This window comes from Cyphellophora europaea (assembly GCF_000365145.1).
Source record: "Cyphellophora europaea CBS 101466 unplaced genomic scaffold supercont1.3, whole genome shotgun sequence".
Lineage (NCBI taxonomy): Eukaryota > Fungi > Ascomycota > Eurotiomycetes > Chaetothyriales > Cyphellophoraceae > Cyphellophora > Cyphellophora europaea.
Window position 1 is genome coordinate 1,043,955 of NW_008481809.1, and position 21,620 is coordinate 1,065,574.

General features: G+C 52.6%; 8 protein-coding genes across 8 annotated transcripts; 6 read left to right on the plus strand and 2 right to left on the minus strand.

Annotated features, from left to right (window-relative positions):
* Window positions 1–168: 168 nt before the first annotated feature.
* HMPREF1541_03285 (uncharacterized protein) lies at window positions 169–2,464 on the plus strand (the record flags this gene model as incomplete). Its single annotated transcript, XM_008717637.1, has 2 exons — window positions 169–416; window positions 463–2,464. The coding sequence occupies 2 exons, from the start codon at window positions 169–171 to the stop codon at window positions 2,462–2,464; spliced, it is 2,250 nt and encodes a 749-aa protein (XP_008715859.1).
* Window positions 2,465–3,960: 1,496 nt separating this feature from the next.
* HMPREF1541_03286 (uncharacterized protein) lies at window positions 3,961–6,757 on the minus strand (the record flags this gene model as incomplete). The annotated part of the gene is made up of 5 exons (XM_008717638.1): window positions 3,961–4,556; window positions 4,613–5,174; window positions 5,226–5,526; window positions 5,579–6,258; window positions 6,326–6,757. 5 exons carry the CDS (start codon window positions 6,755–6,757, stop codon window positions 3,961–3,963), a joined length of 2,571 nt encoding a protein of 856 aa, XP_008715860.1.
* A 1,358-nt stretch (window positions 6,758–8,115) lies between these two features.
* On the plus strand, window positions 8,116–9,851 carry HMPREF1541_03287 (uncharacterized protein; the record flags this gene model as incomplete). The annotated part of the gene is made up of 7 exons (XM_008717639.1): window positions 8,116–8,351; window positions 8,414–8,555; window positions 8,616–8,821; window positions 8,875–9,239; window positions 9,298–9,625; window positions 9,682–9,746; window positions 9,805–9,851. 7 exons carry the CDS (start codon window positions 8,116–8,118, stop codon window positions 9,849–9,851), a joined length of 1,389 nt encoding a protein of 462 aa, XP_008715861.1.
* Window positions 9,852–11,729: 1,878 nt separating this feature from the next.
* HMPREF1541_03288 (uncharacterized protein) lies at window positions 11,730–12,442 on the plus strand (the record flags this gene model as incomplete). The annotated part of the gene is made up of 2 exons (XM_008717640.1): window positions 11,730–12,338; window positions 12,404–12,442. 2 exons carry the CDS (start codon window positions 11,730–11,732, stop codon window positions 12,440–12,442), a joined length of 648 nt encoding a protein of 215 aa, XP_008715862.1.
* A 501-nt stretch (window positions 12,443–12,943) lies between these two features.
* HMPREF1541_03289 (L-serine ammonia-lyase) lies at window positions 12,944–15,121 on the plus strand (the record flags this gene model as incomplete). The annotated part of the gene is made up of 1 exon (XM_008717641.1): window positions 12,944–15,121. The coding sequence occupies one exon, from the start codon at window positions 12,944–12,946 to the stop codon at window positions 15,119–15,121; it is 2,178 nt and encodes a 725-aa protein (XP_008715863.1).
* Window positions 15,122–16,368: 1,247 nt separating this feature from the next.
* HMPREF1541_03290 (uncharacterized protein) lies at window positions 16,369–16,901 on the plus strand (the record flags this gene model as incomplete). The annotated part of the gene is made up of 2 exons (XM_008717642.1): window positions 16,369–16,539; window positions 16,602–16,901. The coding sequence occupies 2 exons, from the start codon at window positions 16,369–16,371 to the stop codon at window positions 16,899–16,901; spliced, it is 471 nt and encodes a 156-aa protein (XP_008715864.1).
* A 777-nt stretch (window positions 16,902–17,678) lies between these two features.
* Window positions 17,679–19,110, minus strand: HMPREF1541_03291 (isocitrate dehydrogenase [NADP], mitochondrial; the record flags this gene model as incomplete). The annotated part of the gene is made up of 2 exons (XM_008717643.1): window positions 17,679–18,658; window positions 18,708–19,110. 2 exons carry the CDS (start codon window positions 19,108–19,110, stop codon window positions 17,679–17,681), a joined length of 1,383 nt encoding a protein of 460 aa, XP_008715865.1.
* A 1,358-nt stretch (window positions 19,111–20,468) lies between these two features.
* On the plus strand, window positions 20,469–20,726 carry HMPREF1541_03292 (uncharacterized protein; the record flags this gene model as incomplete). The annotated part of the gene is made up of 1 exon (XM_008717644.1): window positions 20,469–20,726. The coding sequence occupies one exon, from the start codon at window positions 20,469–20,471 to the stop codon at window positions 20,724–20,726; it is 258 nt and encodes an 85-aa protein (XP_008715866.1).
* Window positions 20,727–21,620: the final 894 nt, after the last annotated feature.

Here is a 21,620-nt window from a genome sequence, read left to right on the forward strand (position 1 = left end):
CTAGAGCAGCAAAATTGTGAAATGTGCACTTGGTAAACATCGGATCTTGGATAATGATCCAAGAGATCTGAACCTGGACGCTGAAATTGGCCCGAAAACATCCCCATGGGCAAGTTCCAGTTTAGGCTAGCTTGATAGCTCCCATGCTTCCCCGCTTCCCGGCCCAGCATGACCTCCCTCTTCCCCGCCACATCCACAAAGCACTTTTACATTGCACACAAGATTGTGCTGATGCTTGTGATGGCTTCACGTGAGACCATTGTAGAGCAAAGACGAAATCAGCGGGACAGCAAGCGCAAATGCCCTGTCTGCGCACGGACATTCTCCAAAACCGAGCACCTCGAACGTCATGTTCGATCGCACACCAAGGAGAAGCCTTTTGAGTGTCAGTATTGTGGTAGGAAATACGGACGCAAGTACATTCACCGGCCATTGAATTGAAGCCACTGCTCACTGCCACAGTGACTCACTGCTCAGGCACACCAAAGACCAGCATAGGGATGACGCACCGCCACCATCCGCATCGAGCAAAGATCAGAGGATGTTGAACCAGTCTCCTAACGACCAGCCTCTAAGCAGTACCTCGAGTCATGATCCGAACATCGGAGTCTCGGTACTAGATGGTCTCAATGGAATGCCCATGACACCATATGAGGCTTCGCTGGAGCCCCAAAATCCGTTCAACACAAGGTCCGCTGGACCATCTCACTGGAGCTCCAGTCTCGGTGTCCACGACAATCCCTCCTGGGATAACTATCAGACAACGTTCGGCTCTGTGAACTGGCTCTCGTACGGTAATCTCGACGACAGTCTTCTACGTGACTGGCCTTTCCTCATTGACGACTCGGATCCTGGGATAATCAGAGTTGATGCCGCCCACGGCAAGAGTAAGGCTATTGCGGATCTGCAGCAGTCGTGGCACACACACCTTGAAAATGGTGAAACAAATGAGGCAGGGGTGTCCGGCTACACGACTCCTTTACCAGGTCAGAGTCAGGACGTTGACGATAACTATCGACAATCCCTGCATCGCAGACTGCAAATTCGAATCCCAGACGAGAATTTGCCTTCCGCCGACTTCTTGAACCTATGTGTCAGGACCTATTTCGAGCGCTTCCATCCTGTCTTTCCCATCGTTCATGCTGCAACTTTTCGCCCTTCGAAAACGAATGCGGTGCTATTACTGTCGATGTGCTCAATCGGCAGCCTGTTCACTGGGCATCCTGATGCTGTTCCGAGGGGCATCAGACTATTTGAACGCTTAAACAAAGCGATTCTCTCTAACTGGGAGATGCTCATGCGCAGAGGTCCAGATGACACATTCGCCATGATGCAAGCTGCGTTGTTAGGCCAGACCTTCGGGCTGCTGACTGGTCAAGGGAAGCATCTGGTACTCGTTGATACATTCCATGGTACTATTGTTGCATGGGCTCGGCGGTCGAAGATCTTCCATGAGTATCATCAACCTTTGAATGACCAGGATTTGGAGGCGCGATGGCGAAAATGGGCACAAACTGAGGAGAAAATCCGACTTGGACTGGCTATACGCATTCATGATGCTGAAATCGCCAGCACTCTCCACCACGAAGCCTTTTTGCCCTTGAACCCTCGAAGAATGTCACTCGCTCAGACCGATGCTTTGTTCTTGGCACCAAACTTCCTTGAGTGGGCGGCTCTTTCTCAAGATGGTTCTAGCGACCTTGCCACGCCGTCCTCCGAAGTCTCTCCTGGATCGACAATCCCAGAAATCCTTCATGAGCGACTCCTTTCGATACCTCTCAACTGCCACTTCTCGATATACTCGACATTAGAAGATGTTCTTTCGGCCATTCTGCAAGCCAGGATAGACGAGACGCTTACCGAAGATTACGTTCATAGCGTTCACGCATGTCTTATGGCATTTCGAAGACAGTATGGTCAGAATTCTTCCGCAAGCCCAGCGGAACCACTGCGAGGTGGGAATCTCATTCTCTGGCATTTCAATTTCATCAACCTTTATGCCGATATGAATCTGCTAGAAAAGAGTGTCGGTCGTGATGGACCTGAGCTGAGGCCTTCGGATCTGGCGAAAACTATTGAGTGGGCGAGATCGGATGATGCAAAGCGGAGCGTCGCCCATGCACTCGCCATCAAGAAGAGCCTTGAGGGGTTTCGTCTTACTTCTGAGCCTGGAATTCATGTTCCCCGGGCTATGTTCTGCAGTGCAGTCTGCCTATTTTGTCAAGCCAAATATGGCGATGGAGGAAATCAATCACTCCCTTGCACGTTCCCCGAGCTTCAGCTCTTCGATACCAACGTCACGTCATCGATAAGGACCGCTAGAGAGCCTCAGTCCACGGGTGGTGATGGATCCAAGTCTGTGTATAACTTTGTTGATCTGTTACAACGCATTGGACATTGGCAGATCTCACGCAAGTTTGCGTCGATTTTGAGTGTGTTGATACACACAGAGACCAGTCAATGACGATTAAATGATAGACCAAAACATTGAATTTGATAGTCAACAATAAATTGGGAAAGAGTGCGTGGCCCATCATCCGCAAGTGAGGCCAAGTTCTTCACTGCCTGGATGGGGACACTAAGCTATCTAACCAAACTCGGGAGCCTAAAAGGCGTCTGTTGTGCCTGGGCTTGCCCCATTTGAAGGCGCCTGGACTTCAGCAGCGTTCCTGGTCTGCTGTTACCCGGCATGTATCTCCTAAACATCAGCACAATGAAGCTCGAATTCGTTGCAGACGAAACGAAAAGGCCCTATGCAGCATTGTCGCATCGATGGAACGAAGATCCAACCGAAGCGCTACTCTACGGGGATCTGGAGAGCTCAGCATTCTTTGGTACGCCCAGAGCTAAGAAGGTCGAATCGTTTTGTTAAATTCTCAAACATGGCAACTCCGTCACGATAGACTCGCGCAAGTGCCCATATGCTCGGGTCGACACATGCTGAAGCATGTGGGTTAATCCAAATGCTTTGTCACCTTTGAGTAGTTCGGGACCCGTTAACCGGCGACGTTCCTCGCTTGAGTTGCCTTCATAGACGCTCAATTTTTGCCCGGAGTTTCGAGGTGCAGTGTTCCAATCCTTTCTGCTCTTTCTCTTTCAGACACATCGCATCTAGTCATCTCTCAACGTTCGTCAATTTCTGCAATGACATCTCCCCGTCCGCATAGCCAAAGAGGATTGGGGCATTATGCGAGAGAACACACTTGATGTACGCATATGCCGACACAGAGCAGAACAGCTCTGCCCTTCCTGGTGGCAAATTCAGCAGCCCGTCAAGTACCCGCCGTGGTCATGTCAACCGTTGGCGGTCTATTGATGTACGGCGCGTTAATCAGCTTCGGCCGTAAGCTACATGATGATGTTGAGGAGAGTTTAGGTAGTGTGCGGAGCAAGGACGCTCACGGTGAAGGTGTCAGCGGTTCGCGGCGGATCCACCGTGAGGAAGTTCGAAAAATGGCTGCACAATGAGATCTCTCATACCCCGTTCCGGTGGTCAGGGAACTTGATCACTGGCGACGGTCGAGAGGAATCTGTTGCGAAGAGGCACCGACTTCACCATGTTCTGCCTGGGAGAGTCGTGCAGGCGCCTTGCCATAGCTGGAAGCAGGCTACCCTCATCGTTTGACAGATTTCTTGGCCAGATCATTTCGATGTCTTCGTGACATCTCGTGAAAGCTGACTGTCCCCATCTCACCTGGGCTCAATGAGGGCCCGACACGATCTCAAATTATTCGCGGCAGATCAGGGCTGTTACTGCGCCTCGTGTGAGTACCCGACGTAGTGTGGAGGTATGTAGAGAGGACTAATGCGAAATCTTAATATGACATTGATATATTTTGTTGTTGTCTATGTAGCTTTCACAAAATTAATTTTGGATGTCGCCATCCAGTTGTAACCCAGTCGTATATCGTGTATGGGCATGCAAACCGCAATTCGTGTAATGCCCTTCATTATAACCCCTCATGCCTTCTCGATATTGCTTTTGTCGTCAACAGCATACTGATCAACGGCGCTGACAATGTGCGGGTTGAGGACGAAAGGTAAGCTGCAATGACAGACAATCATCAGAGCCATCGGTACGATCGCCACAGGTTGTGTAATCCTCCATGCCAGTGGTGCAAACAACGCCATGTATATCACGCCACCAGCAAGCGGAAGCATAACAAGGTACATGTACTTGAACTTGCTCACAATCTTTGGGATCTCCTTGAAGAAGTTTGAATTCTCGACTTCCTTCTTGGTCATTTCCCAGGTCATTTCGTACCCGACGATGTGGGCGATCAAAGCTTTGTTGACGTGAAAGCTGAGGCCATAGAAGTAGAAGCAGTACATCGGCTGCCATCTGAAATTTTCCCAGAGCGAACTAAAGAATGATCGTTCGCCGATGCGAAATCGCATAATGGCTAGGGCGATGTTGCTGAGGATCCAGAACACCAGGACCACGGAAAGAAAGATGGACCATGAGGAGGTGTAAAATTTGTCCAGTTCGTTCCAGTAAAGGCCAACCACAACATAGTTGGCAATAGTGTAGAAGAAGCCACTACCGATGGCATAGTCTGTGAGACAAGAGTGTCAGCTCGTGATTCCACTATCCGCGAGTGAAGATACTCACATGAAGTCATGTATGATATAATGCTAAGTTTCGAAGACCAATGCATATCGCAAAACAAAAATTTCCTGAAAAGACGAGTGAAGGGTCCTCTCCAGAGCCAGGTCCAAATAGGATTGAACAAGAGTTCACTGTCGCCGTAAGAGTATCTTTCCCATCGACTGATTTCATCGTATATCGTCAGAGAGACTTGCTCCTTGAATTCGTCTTGATGATAGGAAGCGTATCGAGTGACCCAGTTGGCGCTTTGAAGTCGGATGCTCATGTTGAAATCTTCGGAAATGTGATGTTCAGACCAGTACATGACATAGTTTGGATCATCCGTATCTATTGCGACGTCTTGGAGCGCTTTCCAGCGCACAAAAGCGTTGTGGCCGACGAAAGGGGCGCATTCACCATTGCTGACTTGGAACCGAATCTGCGCGTAACACATTTTGGCAAAATAACTAGCACCGTTCTCGAAGAAATCACCGGACACCTGGTAGACACCGGCGTGGTGTTGCACGACAGCAACTTCTGGCGAGAGGAACATCTCTGCCGCACCACTGATCAGGCAGTCCCGGGGCTGAGGGCACACGTCAGCTCAATACTCGCAACCAGGCGTCCGTGAACTTACCACCCGAGTATCGGAATCACACATGAGGATGACTTCACCTATACGGATGTTTCCAGCGGCTTTGACTCGACTGTCCTTAGCCAGTTCTTCTGTCAAAGCCTGATGATAGAGAACGTCCTCTACCGCCGGGTCGATGAAGACTGGGCTTCCATCTCTGACTTGGCTGTGGGCATGCACGAGTCTTGTGAGAGCTTGCTCGACCCTATTGGCAAAATTCATGCAGAAGTTCGAATTTGAGGCTTTCTTGAATCGCCCGGTGCGAAAGTATCCGTTCTCGCCGTTCATTGGTCGGGCTACCCAACTGTGGTGAAAGTGAGTAAAGGAGTTGCTCGGCAGCTGTGTATGAGGCTTACCCAATGTTGGCCGCTTCGTACCATTCGATACGAGCTTGTGCGGCAGCAGGGTCGCTATGAAGTAGGTACCCGAGGCCATCGTCTGTGATGAAAATATTGGCTTTTCCTCCTTTCAACTCATAGTCTGAGACTGCAGCCATCAGACTTCGGACCGTTGGAATAACTACCAGCTCCATTGACTCCTTGTAAACAGCCATTTGTATTGTAACTCGTGGAGGAGTGAATCCTTGATCATACGCCTGCTTGAGGTTTGGTCTCTTGCTTGAGAAGAATCGTGTGTTGGTAAAAAGACCAGTGATGGGTCCAAAAAGCTGGAAGGCATAAGTCATCAGAGACAGAGAGAAGAACATAGCCACGATTAGGGTTAGTGGCTCGAAGACAACCCAGACGAATCGCATGCGATCGCCGTCTGTCAGCATCTCGAGGACGAGATGGGATGTGGTGTAGCCAAATATGAGGAAGACCAGGAAGAATACCGAACAAGCCATGATGATAGCGCCATAGAGCTTCACTGGGCGGTCGAGGGATTCTTTTTCGAGCTCTTGTTCTTCCAAGTCTGAGATCTCTGTGACTTCGGTTGTGAATCCCTCCCTCTTCGATTTGTCCCACACGCTCAGGGAACTCGCAGTCAAAGCTCTGGATGTGTTATGGGCGGTGGTAAAAGCACCGTCCCCCCATATCTAATGTTCAGTCAGCAATCTTCTGGCTGCCAGACAATATATACCTGTCTCGGTTGTCGGAACTCACTAGTTTCATCAATTGCTCTTCCGTGGCGACCGCTTGTTGCAACACCTTGTCAACTTCGTCATGCCATACTAGAAGAATTCTCTCGCTTCTGATTAATGCCGCGTAGGGGAATCTTCGTGCCTGAGCAAGCCCAATTCTCATGAGGTTGGCCATGCGGTCGACGACTTGGAGATCCTGGCCATCACCAAGCATGATTCCATGATCTTCGTCACCAATGACATCGAAGATCGCCTCTGTGGAATCTGTAGCAATGGCAAAAGCTGCCTGAACGCCAAGTTTTGCAACCGTGCGAACTATCGTTTCCGGAAGATCCTGTGGCTCGACGCTGTACGTGCCATTGGATTGACGCAGGAGGACACCGAGTGGTCTCTTTGGCAGGTTGGTATCGAACCAACCATTGGCAACACCTTTTCCATAAAGGAACTTTGTCATCTAGGATCCGATTAGCTCAGCTTTCCTAGCATTTGCGAAAGCTCTTACCGTTCTGTGCCTCAGTGCTTCATCGAAGTTGGCTTTGTCCAAGCGCCTGCTCCGATGGCTTGACACTGACACTGCTGAAGAGTTCGGCTGCGAAAGATGCAGATATTGAGGTCTCGCCAGAGGCGTAGAGGCACCTGCCTCCGTGAATGAAGCCATCGGTGTTGTTGGTAGAAGCAAAGAAGCTTGGTCTCTACATCAGCCTGACACGTCGAGTGCACCGAGCCTTGTCCAAAAGAAGAACGATGAATTACAGATGAACTGAGAAGATTCGTTACGATGGCTTTTCGCCATCTCCCGGGCTGGCTACTATCCACGGACACCCCTGAGTGCGAAGTGTAGACTTCCCGCATTGCCTGATTGCAAAGGCATAGTCGCGTGCATCTAGCCCAGCCCTTGAACTTCGCGCGTCTCGCTTAGACGGACAGTCACGTTCGGCAAATCTTAGACTGCCGTGATGATTGGATATGTTCCTACTGCAGGAACAAATACGAGTTCCACCTTGGCGTGCCAAACCCCGGATAAAGAAGCTTCCGCAGGTTAAACCTGGGGATCCCGTGGCTATTACTTTCTGGTCTGAGACACTGCGTGGTGTCAGAAGTACAACCTCTAAATCAGGCTATTCATGAACCTCTGGCCTGCGACACAGCAGTGACAGCACATTGTCAGCTCGCCACGCAAGACCTAGACGGTAAATCAGAAGGTCTGAAACATCGATATCGCTGATCACCACCATGACTCTGCTTGTTTTACCAATGATATCTCACAGTCAGAAGGTCATCAACTCGGATCAGCACTGCTCAGAGACATTGTGTCTGCTTTCTCAAGCGACATCGCCTGGCACCCCCCCTCAAGTGCGATAAGAATATCACCCATGTTGTTGGAACCTGGTTTTCAGTTCCTCGCTAACGGTTTTTAATTTCACGGTCAACTTCTGAACTGTCCAATTGAGCATCGTACAGGGTTCATGCACCGAGAGTAATCTTGTGGCTGGCATGGCTGGACATGCGCCTGCGATAACATGAGATCAACGTTTCCAGAGCTAGTTTCGCACACCGGTAACGTTCAGCCAGTACTAATCTGGAGTTCAGTGACAGTCCTGCGCGTCGAGCGTATGTCTCACGACTCACGAGCGTGTCTCATGAGAACATGCTGTAAGAACACATGAAAGTTGCCACCCATGCCGATCGATTTTGGTGAACCGCCAACAACAGCTCTACGCAATAGTTGAATGCCGCTACATTATCATTGTCTCGCAGTCACCTTTACGACTTTTGCGTGTCAGTCAGTCTCGGGCAAAGACGTGAGAGAAGATGACATCGCCGATTGCAAATTCTCGCGACCCCGACTTCGTCTATGCAGGGCATCAAGCAAGTCATCTCAGCCCCCAGGGGCCAAGTCACAGCAACAGCGAGGTCGCATCGATAGAGAACTATGGCTACAGCCGTTCCCGAAACGATTCCGAGGAGGATCTCTTCCGAGGCCTCAACAGCTATCGTATGAGTGGTAGGCGCAACCATGAGTTCAAGACCTATCTGCTGGACGGAAAGTTAGTTGCTCTTCTATCTGTGCCCCCTCCCTAACTATTCGAGCATCATTGACATAAAGCAGGATTGAGAAACCTTGGACTGCGGACAAGAAATACAAAGCGCCTCGCAAGGGCAATTGGTATATCCTTGGAGGGCTTCTCCTTGCGATAGCCCTCAGCGCTGTTGTGAACTGGAGGATCGCGGTCGGCGTTCCCAACCACGAGGTTCGGTTTCCCATTCTGCGTCTGACTGTGGTTCACTAACACATGTGTTTATCTTTGCAGTATTGTCTAGTCTTAGACGATTCCTTCAGCAACCTCGATAAATCCATCTGGAGTCATGAAGTGCAACTTGATGGGTTTGGTACGGGCTCATTTGACTGGACAACAACCGATGACCGAAACGCCTTCACTGATGGAGATGGACTTCACATCGTTCCCACTTTCACAACTGCCACAACCGATATTACTGAAAGCCAAATACACGATGAGTCAGTAGTTGCACGACCCCTGGGCTGCTGAAGGATTCTAACCTGTGGACCAGTTATCATTTGAACTTGGGCCAGTCAAAGAATGGTGACGGGTCATGCACAGCCGACGAAAAGGGTCAATACTATGCCGCTGCATGCAGCAGGAACACTAACATTTCCTCCCACGTAATCATAAACCCCGTGAGATCAGCACGCCTTACTACGCAAGGTGCAAAGTCGATCCAGTATGGTCGTGTTGAAGTCGTGGCCAAGGTGCCAAAGGGCGATTGGCTCTGGCCGGCAATCTGGATGATGCCCGAAGATTCTGTATATGGAATCTGGCCGCTGAGTGGCGAGATTGATATTATGGAAAGTCGCGGTAACGCACGTGGCTACAGAAACGGCGGAAGAGAAACAGTCTCAAGCACGATCCATTGGGGTGAGCGAAAATTCAGTCTCGGTTTCGAGAGTGATCTTGTTGAACTGAAACACGTCAGGTACCTCGTGGAAGACCGACAACTTTTTCAGAACTACACAAAAACACAAAATTCAAAGAACAGACTATTCGGAAGGCTTCCATACCTTCGGTCTGGAATGGTCAAAAGATTACCTTTACACATGGGTCGACAATCGACTTCAGCAAGTTCTTTACGTCGACTTCAAGAAACAGAATCTATGGCAACGCGGCCAGTTCCAAGGTGCCTACGAAAATGGTACTCTACTGACCAATCCTTGGTACATCAGCGGAAACAAGAATGCACCTTTCGATCAAAAGTTCTACCTGATTCTCAATGTTGCGGTTGGAAGTCGCAATGGTTGGTTCTCGTACGTTCTGGCAGCCTTGCTCCGGTGTTTCACCATCGCTGACACATGTTATACAGGGACGGGGTTGGTAGCAAGCCATGGGTTGACGGAAGAGACTCTGCAGCCTCTGACTTCTACGGCGGTGAGTCCAGTGTGACCTATTACCTCTCAAAATCTATGCTGACACATCAACTAGCCAGATCGGATTGGGAACCGAGTTGGGGAACGGGAAACGAGCGTGGTCTGACCGTCAAGAATGTCAAAATGTGGCAGCAAGGTAAATGTAGTACATAGAACACAAACGGGATGTAGATTAGCACATAAATGAGAGGTAGACTAGCACACAAAATGGGGTGTAGAATAGCACACGAATGGAATGTACGGCTGGTTATTGAAAGAAATGGAGAGAGTGGCCGAGAACTCAACGCAGCTGAAGCGCCGTACAAGGGGCACGGAACCAGGACCGCCTACACACTGCCCTTCCTCTCCGTCGAAGGTCGCAGTGGGACGTCCTTCGTCGACTCGCTGGCTCTCTGCCTGATCACCTTGGCGTCTGAGAAGATGGTCCATTTCCGGGACCTCGACTGAGTGCTTCATGACATCTTGGCAGGTTCGGAGCTGCGGCAACCCCAGTCCACGGTCGTCGCCGCTCTAAGCGCCCCGGCTGGGCATGGGGGCCGTAAGGCGACCACGAAGCCCCGGACAAGCTGAAAACAGAAAGAGGTTCATCTGTATCATCCTTACATCTTCTGGTGGGCAAACGTGGTCACGGACGATTACTGCTGGTAGGTCTCGAGTGCTGTACACGTTGCCGGAAGTCAGAAAGTCAGAAATACACTCGCAAGAGATCTTGGTCAGACATGAAGAAGCGTCAAAAGCTGCGGCTCCGATTGGTCTTTTCGGTTTTGAATTGACCTCTATTGCCAGGCTCTTGTCGTGGATCAGTGTTGTTGCGGCTACTGACAGAAACGTCGTATCTGCTGCCCTGCCGCAAAGTCGGAAGCTCGGCTATTCATCCAATACAAGACTCAATCCTTTCGGACCAGTCTGCAATATAGATTGCTCCAAGCTTTCGCGGCGCATTCAGTTGATACAGCTCTGATTCTCTAAAGAGTGTTATCCGGTTTGTGTTGTGGTCTTTGAGATGGGCCAAGACTCTCAGCTATACGGCGCTGCTGGGCTATCGTCAACGGTGGCGAGGATAAAGAATTACGACGCCTCCGTGTATGACGAGCTTTCATGGCCACGATTTAAGCTGGAGGCCGCACCAGGTCCGGCCCAAGCCAGGGTTGAAGCAGGTTCAGAGATCCTAGCCATGAAAAGGATCTCGCAACGATTTGAGACTGATTTGTGAGCTCCCGAAGGCTCCAAAGAGCGCCCACTTCTTCCAGCTAAGCAAGCAGGAAACCCTGGTGCTGAATATGTCGGGACGACGAGATTGTGAGCTTGGATCTGCCTGGCATTTCCAGGCATTCATGCTAGACTAGGCTGAGCAGCGCCCCTGCTGACAGCTCGTCGCATCATCAAATGGATACATTTCAGCCTAGAGCGGCTGAGAATGATTTTGAGTGAGATGATCGTGGTCTCTTGCCCCATCAATGCCGAGTGCAGGTCTATCTTTTAATCCCTGCCTTCTGCCAGCTGTTTGGCCCCATTCAGAGTCACATCGGTCCGGTCGTCAACCCGATCACAATCTAACGGCATGCTACGCGAAATCAAGCTCGGGACGCGTTCACGTTATGAAAGCGAGCCACACGGTAGAACCTTGAATTAGGTTGTATCATATTTGGAGCGAGACTACGTGCCCGACTATTGACTACAATTTTTTCCCAAGGTACCCCGACCTATGCTGGAGATGAGCCAGGAGCAGATGAGCTCAATAAGACCTTAACCAGCCCTCATGCTGCATTACTAGGTCATCGTCTTCTTCACTCTTCTTTGATTACTACCTTGACATCTCCAGGTCTTTCTTCACTGAAGACGCAAGCTTGATACTCGGTCTCGCATGCTCATTTCTCTGGTCTGACAGGACCCCATCCCATAAGCATTTCATCCAGGCAGCGATAAAAACGAGGACCACCATCGGCAGCCACACGGGTAGCCAGGTGCCTACAAGTGACTCAACATGCGTATCAGCCTCGCTTGGAGCTTTGCTGGCCTTGTGGCTCTACCATCCACGTGTGCTCAGCTTGATTCCAACACCACTACAACAACCAGTCAGACCTCATCTGCCACTAGTTTTGGATGTCCAAACATCTCACCCGGACCAGTGAGCACATACGAACTGGCTGAACAGCTCCCTGCTTCATCAGTCGTGGATCCCTACAGCATTGAGGCAATCCGTCAGACTCTTGCACTCTACGCCCTCGCTCTTGATGGACGCAACTTCGAAGCACTAAGAAAAGTATTCACCACGGATGTGCGCGCAAACTATTCCGACCCCATCGGTGTTCTCGATGGCGTGCAGGCAATTATCGACACTCTGCCGCCAGGTGTCACTTCATTCGCCTCGACTCAGCATCACTATGGATCCCAGTACATCCACATATGCGGGCGCAATACCGCCGTGTCCGTGACGTACTTTCAGGCGACGCACTTCTTTACGCCCTACGCCGGAGTGACGAACCCGGTCAACAACAGCCAAGTCCTCATTGACAAGGCCCAGTATCAGGATCTATGGGCAAGACAAGGGGATGGAACATGGAAAATCACCAATCGGAACTTGGTCCGTATGGTAAGTATCAATCCTTCTTTCAAGAGGGTTATGGCGAACAATCTACTGACGACGGTGATGCACAGGGTCCACCCACTCTCGACGGCACCTTTCCGACGCAGTGAGAGGCAGATATTGCTACTCTGGCTACTACAAGTGAGCAGGGCGTTGATAGCGTCTATGGCAGATAGCCCGGGCCTGGTTGGTTGGTATATGTCTGCTTCGAAGGGCGCGAAGAGGCCCAGGTATTCACCGGGCTAATGGCGCAAACTCGATAGGCTCCGGTACCAGGCTCTCACCAAAGATGTCAGTGGTTCAATCTCGTGCGAATGCCTTGTGAGCTTTACTTCGATCGCAACGAATCAAAGGCTGAAATAAGCTCAGTGAGGCAAGGATATCATTCTCCTGGCTTCTGTAAAAATGCTGGGTTCGATTTACCTAATCGGTCGGGATCCAGGCACCTGGAGTGAACACTTCCGGGAGCTTGGCGGGTTTCCCCGGGTGCCAGAGGACCAGATTTCTCTATTTGGGTTAGCGTCACTGCTGGTACCTTCACCCCAACCACGATATGTTCATTACCAAGCTCGACTGTACCTGATAACTTTCTCATCTCTCTCTTTGTTGCAATGGCTCAACGCTTCCAGACTGCTGCACTGCTCAGTCGATTAGCGAAGCCCGGCCGTTGCGCAAGTCTGAGCAGGACGTACGTCACAGGCGTTCAATATGGTGGGCATGGCTGGGCAAGGAGGCCTCGATTGCGAACCGCCACAGCTATTGCTGAAGCTGACCCTGGCAGTGGCCTTGGGCTGCGAGATCTGAGCACCACTGCGAAGACCTCCCGGGATAGCGACGGAGGACAAGATGCCGCGTCTGATATGCCCGAAGATGGAGACCAGGAGCACGCCATCATCTCTGCCTTCGATCTTTTCTCTGTGGGCATTGGTCCATCCTCGTCTCATACGGTCGGTCCGATGCGTGCCGGCAACATCTTTGTCACAGATCTGGTTGAAGCCGGTCTGTTGCACAAGGTCCATCGAATTCGCATATCCATCTACGGCAGCTTGGCACTCACCGGTGAAGGCCATATGACGCCCAGTGCCCTGCTTCTTGGCCTCGAGGGAGCCGACATAGAATCGGTAGACACAGCCTACGTCCCCAAACGCTACGTTGAGATCAAGGAAAGCAAGAAACTACGTCTTGGCGGAGGATCGAGCGAAGCCCGCGAGATCGACTTCGACTATGGTCGTGATTTTGTTTGGGAATGGAGCCGCAAACTACCGACACACAGCAACGGCATGCGATTTAGAGTGTTTGACGAGAGTGGGGACATGATTGCCACGAACGATCTCTTCAGCGTCGGCGGAGGCTTCGTCATCAATGGACGCATGGCAACTGCATCTTCCGGTATTCTGCCAGAGATAGAACCCGCTGCGGAAGGAGCCAACGGCGAGAGCCAGATCGATCGAGCAGAAGAACCCAACTCTTCAGAGGCTAAACCTGCCGCTCTTTCGGAAAACCTGTACTACAAGGAGATCAAGCGGTCCGATGCGGCAGAGGAACGCAGATCAGGCTTGGATTACGACTCGTACCGAGCAGCGACATCCGACCAAGTACAGCAGCCAATGCTACCCGAGAAAATGTCAGAGAATTTAGAAGTCGATCAGCAAGGCCCACCCAGCAGTGAAACCCGACACACACCCTACCCCTTTCGTACCGGCAATGACCTTTTGGCGATCTGCAAGAAGCACAATCTCACCATTGCCCAAGTGATGTTCGAGAACGAAAAGGGGCTCGGGCTACAAGAGCACGAAATCTTCGACAAGCTCTTTCATCTCTGGGATGTCATGGATAACTGTATCCGAGAAGGGGTTCAAGCGCCCTCACATGCAGCGTTACCTGGATCACTAAAGCTGCGGCGAAGAGCACCGGCTTTATATCAGCAGCTTACCCGCGGACTCTATCCAGAGCACGCCCAAGTACAGCCGGCGGCAACCTGGCCACAGTTGCAGAAACCTGCGTCTTCTGCGGCGCAGGATGCGCTGGCAATAGAAGGGAAGGAAGCAGCTGTGAGCCAAGCTCCAGTATCAGGACGTGGACTGTCCAAGCAACGGCGTCGAGCGCCACCTCGAATGCACGGATCCCCTCACCACCCTATATCAGTCTCCCCTCCACGCAGTGCCACGCTGGCCGCAATGGATTACCTCACGGTCTATGCTATAGCGGTGAATGAAACCAACGCAGCTGGCGGCCGCGTTGTAACCGCACCAACAAACGGAGCCGCGGGCATCATCCCAGCAGTGCTGAAATACGTCGTCGAGTTCGTTAGCGATGATCCAGAACGAGACATTCCAATCTTCCTCCTAACAGCCGCGGCTATAGCCTCTCTATTCAAACGCGGCGCCACCATTTCTGCGGCTGAAGGTGGCTGTATGGCCGAAGTAGGCGTGGCTTGCTCTATGGCAGCCGGTGCATACGCTGCTTGTATGGGTGCAGGGCCCGAGACAATCGAACAGGCCGCTGAGATCGGAATCGAGCACAATCTGGGTCTGACTTGCGATCCCATTGCTGGACTGGTCCAAGCACCGTGTATTGAACGCAACGCATTGGGAGCGATCAAGGCCGTCTCGAGCGCCAATCTTGCACTGAATTCCGTGGCTGGGCTGCAGAAGGTCTCGCTTGACGATGCCATCGGCGCGATGCGTCTCACAGCTAAAGGCATGAAAGACGAGTTCAAAGAGACCAGTCTTAGTGGACTGGCTACAAGCGTTCCGTACAACATCCCCGTCAGCGTTCCGGATTGCTGATGAAGTGTGTGCATGGGTCTAGACGAAGTCTAGCCTGCTGGTTTAAAGGCAACAATTGAAGCAATGCTGCGACGAAATGAACGTGCTCGGCCGCGGATCACGATAGCGAAATGCCGCACTACGATCTCCGGCGTGTGGCACATACAGCCAGCCGATGTCGTCTTGTCTTGAGCCCGCCCCTGAGGTGTTGGCTCGAGCGGATATGGCGAGACGGGGACTATGTTTACGGCTGAGGGGATCCGACACCTGTAGCCGCATTGGCTTGGTTGTGAGACCATTTTGCCCGCTCAAAGAGTCAGTCACATCTTGCCGATCCTGCGCGTCCGTGTGTGCGGTTGCTCGTCCGCCGCCGAGTCACAGGCGACTTTGCTGCCACGATTCCAGCCTTGCTGTTGCGGCGACTTAGCACGCAACCCCCGCTCCAGCGTTTGCTACAAGAGCTTACTGGGAGGTTCAGCTCCCCTGCGGTCCAGGAAGCCCAGGTAACAAGCAAGCACGGCAAGGGTTACCAAATATGCCCAGCTCTCAACCAGTCTCACCCTCGAAGGGACACTGGAGAGAAGATTTTACGAACGAGAGCCTTCATATTAGCTCTTGGATGGGCCCAGCTGTAAGGGCTTACTGGCTTGATAATGGACATAGACTTGGTACGTGTAGTAGAGAGAAGCAAGATCTGGACAATATCAGTCTGGCTCCTCTGTCTGAGACCACCTGTGGGTCCCAAATATATTCACATCAGAACAAAGCCTACTAGTACGAATCCTTCAGTCTCAGACAGACGAGATGCCTGGAAGAAGACACCATGCACATTCAATGCACTCGTGCGTTGTAGCAGCGCCCTCCTCCTGTCGAGGTCGTCGGCTTCTCCAAGCACCAAGGGGGCCTCAGCCTCATTTGTGCCAGAGGGCTCAAAATTCTGCCTCGTTTCACCGCCCGGATTTAGGCGGGGGCAGCCCCCGAGGATGACTCAATCGGTCTTGGCGGAGTCATGCGCCGCAGAAGGCGATTCTGGAAGGTGATCGATTGCCTGCGCTGATCTACCTCTGGGAACTGCTTTTTATTTCACTGAAGCCACGACTCTGCATTCCCTTTGTCTCCCTCCATACACACACATTGCATCCGTCCTTTGACTCTACCTCTTATCCGGCCTCCTCCAACGATCAGGTCTCAAACCTTCTACCATCTCGTCGACATCAACGACCCCGCCGACCCCACACACCGCCACCTCAGCCCCATTAGCCGCAATCATGGCCGACAATGACTGGGAAGGCGTCACCCGCATCGGCAGCAAAGTCCGCAGTGGAGGTGGCGCCGCCGTCGACCGTGAGCGTGTCGTCAAAGGCAAGTCTGCCATAAATGCCGCCCAGCGATCAGGCGCCATTATTGGCACAGAGAAGAAGTATGGCGGTACCAATACTGTAAGTTGTCATGCTTTCGACACTCGTCCCCCCAGCCAGTAGTACTGACAGGATCAAACCAGAAAGCCAACAGCGAAGGCCAGCACCTCACAAAAGTCGACCGATCAGACGAGATCATCAAGCCCAAGACCGTGGGGTCCCAGGTCGGCCAGGCCATCATCCAAGCCCGCAACTCCAAAGAGCCCAAGATGACGCAGAAGGATCTTGCTACCAAGTGCAACACGACCGTGACGGTGGTTCAGGATATGGAGAAGGGCTCTGCAACTCCAGACCAGAAGGTGTTGGGCGCCATGGAGCGCGTGCTGGGCGTCAAGCTGCGTGGCAGCGACATCGGGCAGCCGAAGTTCCCCAAGAAGAAGTAAATGCGCTGACTTATCTGCCGCTCACAATTGAGAAAAGCGGAGTCGAGATTGAGCGCGTGTGTATATGCTTCTTCCGGTGAATGCGGCTGCCCAATGATGACGAGGGGACGAGTAGGATGGTTTTCCAATTGCAAAGCGATAGACGGATGGGCGGAGGCGTTTCGTTCTCTTCGGACCGCATTGCAAGTCGTGTGGCGGCCTCTTGGTTGCAAGCCAGATTGGAATTCGAGGCTCTCTTGTGGAACGCCTGCGAACGCAGCCGCAGAATTGCAGCTAGGTACTACTACTAGGCACCTGAATGTTCATCAGCTATTCGACTACAGTCTCCACCGACAACACGTCTTTTGATATTCAATAATTGCGCGAGTGTGAACGGAGGAGGCCGAGTTTTTGAGCGACACCACTGCATGTACTCCGTATGCTTGTTTATTTCCAGAGATATCTACACTAGAGTGCGAAAAGACCAGAAATTCCTGTCTAGGCATCGCAACCAAAGCTTGTGTGGGACGACGCCCTTCGATCTTCTTTGTTGCCAAAAGGCACATATGCGGCCGGTTGCGCATCGATTAGCTAACCGACATGAGGGTCTATCATCCATGCAATGCGACCTTTCCAGACCAGCGAACGGCAGTATGGTCGACCCGGCGGCATTTCCTCCTCTGCCCCGGCTCGCGCATGAGGGCTGATCTGATGTTCCCAATCGTAGTGTTCTGCACGCCCGTCATCTCTTCTTAACCCCACGCAATGCAAGACAAAGGGACGGCCCAGGCCAGCCGCTCAAGTGTTCTTCTCCAGCCCCTCGGCCGCCAAATTCTTCTTGAAGCGGCGCTCAATGGCCTGCATGAACTCGCTGGTCGTGACCCATGCCTCGCGCTCCTTCTTGCCACACGCCAGGGCCAGATCCTTGGTCATGATGGCATCCTCATCGACGGTCTGGACGACGGCGCGCTCGAGACTCTCGGCCCACGTGACCAGCTCGGGCGTTTCGTCCAGGTTGCCGCGCTTCACCAGCCCTCTCGTCCACGCGAAGATGCTGGCGATGGGGTTGGTGCTCGTCTCCCGACCTTTCTGGTGCTCGCGGTAGTGGCGCGTGACGGTGCCGTGCGCGGCCTCGCTCTCGTACGTCAGGCCGTCGGGCGTGATGAGCTGCGAGGTCATGAGACCCAGGGAGCCGAAGCCTTGCGCGACGATGTCGCTCTGCACGTCTCCGTCGTAGTTCTTCATGGCGATGACGAAGCCGCCTTCGGACTTGATCATCTGTGCCACCATGTCGTCGATGAGCCGGTGCTCGTACCAGATCTTCTTCTCCTCGAATTGGGACTTGTATTCGGCTTCGTAGATCTCCTCGAAAATGTCCTTGAATCGGCCATCGTAGGCTTTGAGGATGGTGTTTTTCGTGCTCATGTACAGCGGGAAGCCGCGTTCGAGCGCAAACTTGAAGCTGGCGTGCGCGAACCCACGGATGGAGTCGTCGGTGTTGTACTGCGTTTGCGCAACGCCACCCTTCATGTTGAAGCTGTAGACATCGATCTTTTGCGCCGGCCCGCCGGACGCCGGGTGGAAGGTCATCTGCAGAGTGCCAGCCTCGCGCACCACGATGTCCTTGGCCCGGTACTGGTCACCGAAGGCGTGGCGTCCGATAACAATGGGATTCGTCCAGCCAGGCACCAGGCGCGGTATGCGTGGAATTACAATCGGCTCGCGGAACACGGTGCCGCCGAGGATGTTACGGATTGTGCCGTTAGGTGAGAGCCACACTGAACGGATGTTAGCAAGAGAAACTGCACTGGGAGTATGGGGACGAACTCTTCTTGAGGTTGAATTCTTTCACGCGCGCCTCGTCGGGCGTGATGGTCGCGCACTTGACGCCGACCGAGTGCTTCAAGATCGCATTGGCGGCGTCAACCGTGACTTGGTCGTCGGTCTCGTCGCGGTAAGGCAGTCCAAGATCGTAGTACTTGAGGTCGATATCGAGGTATGGGAAGATAAATTTCTCTTTGATGTCGGCCCAGATAATGCGGGTCATTTCGTCGCCGTCCAGTTCGACGACAGGGTTCTTGACTTTGATTTTTGTGCGGCTCTCAGAAGCACTGCTGGAGGCATTGCGGGTCTGTTGCTGACTGCCGCTGCCGGTGTTTGAGGAGGAGCTTGGGGAGGCATATATGCGAGCGCTCTCTGCGGCGAGGCGCGAGCTGGTTTGTGAGGCCATGGCGCGGGAGAGGCAAGAGAACGCGGCAGATCTGGAGGTGAACGTCCGAGGACGGAGGGACGCAGCTGCGCGTGGCAGTAATATACGAGAGGAATTCATCGCTGGGGTTGGGACGGATAGCGATGACGGTATATGCAAGAGCGGAAAGGCTTTTTTGGAGAGCTGTCAGTGAGCTCTATCCGAGGTTCGGAGTGTTCAGCCCTGCATACACGACAATCGCCAGAGAAGAAGATGAGTCGGAGCAACTCTGCCAGAGAGGGTTTAAGGGTAGCTCTGTGGACTGTCCGCAACGAGATCGGAGGTCTAATTCTTCAGCGTGGTATCCGCATGACTCCTCCGGGAGGAGAGCCAGAGTCCCACAGCCGATACGGCATCAACAGCGCATGGTGTTGTTACCGAGGGCCGGGGTCTTGGTGGGGAGAAGAGATCTGCGGTGGAGGGGTAGACAGGCATCAAACGCCCCCAAGTTCCAAGGCTTCGGTAGGATGAGAGGAATGCAACGTTCCCCAAGCAACTCCTGCTAGTCACTTGGTGTTATACAATCTACTTTGTCCTTGAGCATATCGGTCAGGACCTCTTCCACGTGATCCCACATGGTGAGCCATACTCGCCATAGGATATGAGCCTGCCATCAGGCAATTCGAGGACCTCTGGCAATCGTCTAGGATAGGTATCTTTAGGTGCTCTTTGGGTACCGGAGGACAGCTTGCCGCTGATGCATGGCGACGGGGAGCGTTGAGACGTTGATGGAGACTATATAGGAAGTTGTAAATTGATGCAGTACTACCGCTGCAGGCTTGTCCCAGGGGTACACGGTCGAAAGTGTCCTCCAGAGACCATTTCGCAGACCTGAGTTCATCGATGAGTTCTACAATTAGCGGCCACAATGATTCAGTTTTCCTTGCGGTATTCGACACTGGAGATTCGCCAGGCGTTCTGAGGCACGTAATAGTACCAAAAGCTCGCCTTTCATACAGCCCTCATCATTTGAATTCTGCAGCACTCTACCTGGTTCTGTGATCCTCAGAGACCGCGGGCTGCGACTCAACACAAGCACCGGAGAATGCCTGGAGCTATGCCACCGACTCAGGCACGCCAGTGTTTACATCGGTAGCAGCGTGACTCACCTGGGAAATTGACCAGGACCAAGACTCGTCCTATTTTCCACGCGTCTCTGAAACGCGAGTGGCTGACCCGATCGGGCCACGGAAGGGGTAAAAGTTCCAGCCTCGTCAGCCCGGCCGAGCAGCCTTGCGAACATCTTCCGAATCTTCCACGATGATCTGCGCATCGAGTTATTCTCCCACCTCCATACCCAGTCGCATTGTTTACCTTGACTATACTGCATCTCCCACTCAATGGCCGACAAGCTCCGCACCTTGCAACAGCTCGAAACCCTTCAGGCCAAGTATGTTGGCACGGGCCATGCTGATACAACCCGCCACGAGTGGACCAACAATATCGTGCGCGACAGCTACGCCTCGTACGTCGGACATCCGCCGCTACTGGCGTACATGGCTCTGGGAATGGGCGAGGCCAAGGACAAAGTACGCGGACAGATGATCGAAAAGATGGTGAGGGGTGTGGGTGCACCACCGGCGCGAGAGGGAGAATGATAGCCATGGAACAAGTGGGAACTCGATAATTTGTCGCCCAAGACCGAGGACGGCGGTTAGGATGAAAGCCCCTGGGCTCAACACGCTCTCACACGCAGCGAGCGTGGGAGCTAGCTCCTGCTCCAAGACACGGCAGGCTGGTAGCAGTGCATGCAGAGTCGGAGACTGTCCAAACTATGGACTTGCCTTTCCGTATTCCTACAAAGGCGGGCATATGATGCAAGGGTGCTCAGACCAAGGGCGGACACACCGAGCCAATACCTGAACGCTCACGTATCGGAGAATTGCTAGAAGCACCGGCACTTCCACCACGCCGCCAACGAGCGTGTCAAGCACCCGCATCTGCCAAACATGGGGCTACGGAAAGTATGGGACACGCCAATACAGCAATACAGCATGCATAATTCAAGTCCACAAGGCAATGCAAGAGCCCTCCTCCATCAAGCTTATTTGCAGTAGTCTCTCATCGCCTGTATCTGTCTAATACCATCGCCATCGCTATGTTCTGCCATTTTGCGCGCCGCTCCCTCGTCCAGCCCCAGAAAAGTTGTGGTGTCGAAGCGTAGGTACGAAGATGTCGGAAACGACACATAGGGAAGAAGTGTTCTGGTCCCGCCATTCAATTTCCGCTGCCCTCATCTCCCCAATCGGCAACCTTCCACTTCGACCCTTGAAGCCCTGAACTCCCCAGAGCGGCTCGAAGTCGAGAAAGAAACGCTCGCGTGAGGCTGACCTCAGTATCTCAAGTTTACAACGCCGCCATCCATGCACGCCACGATTGGCATCTTGTGCCCCACTGTACGCCGTCCAGAAGGACACAATGTTCATTTCGCCAGTCGGAAGGCCAATTATGCCAGTCGCCGAAGGTTTTGAATCCGTCCGTAGTTCCATTTG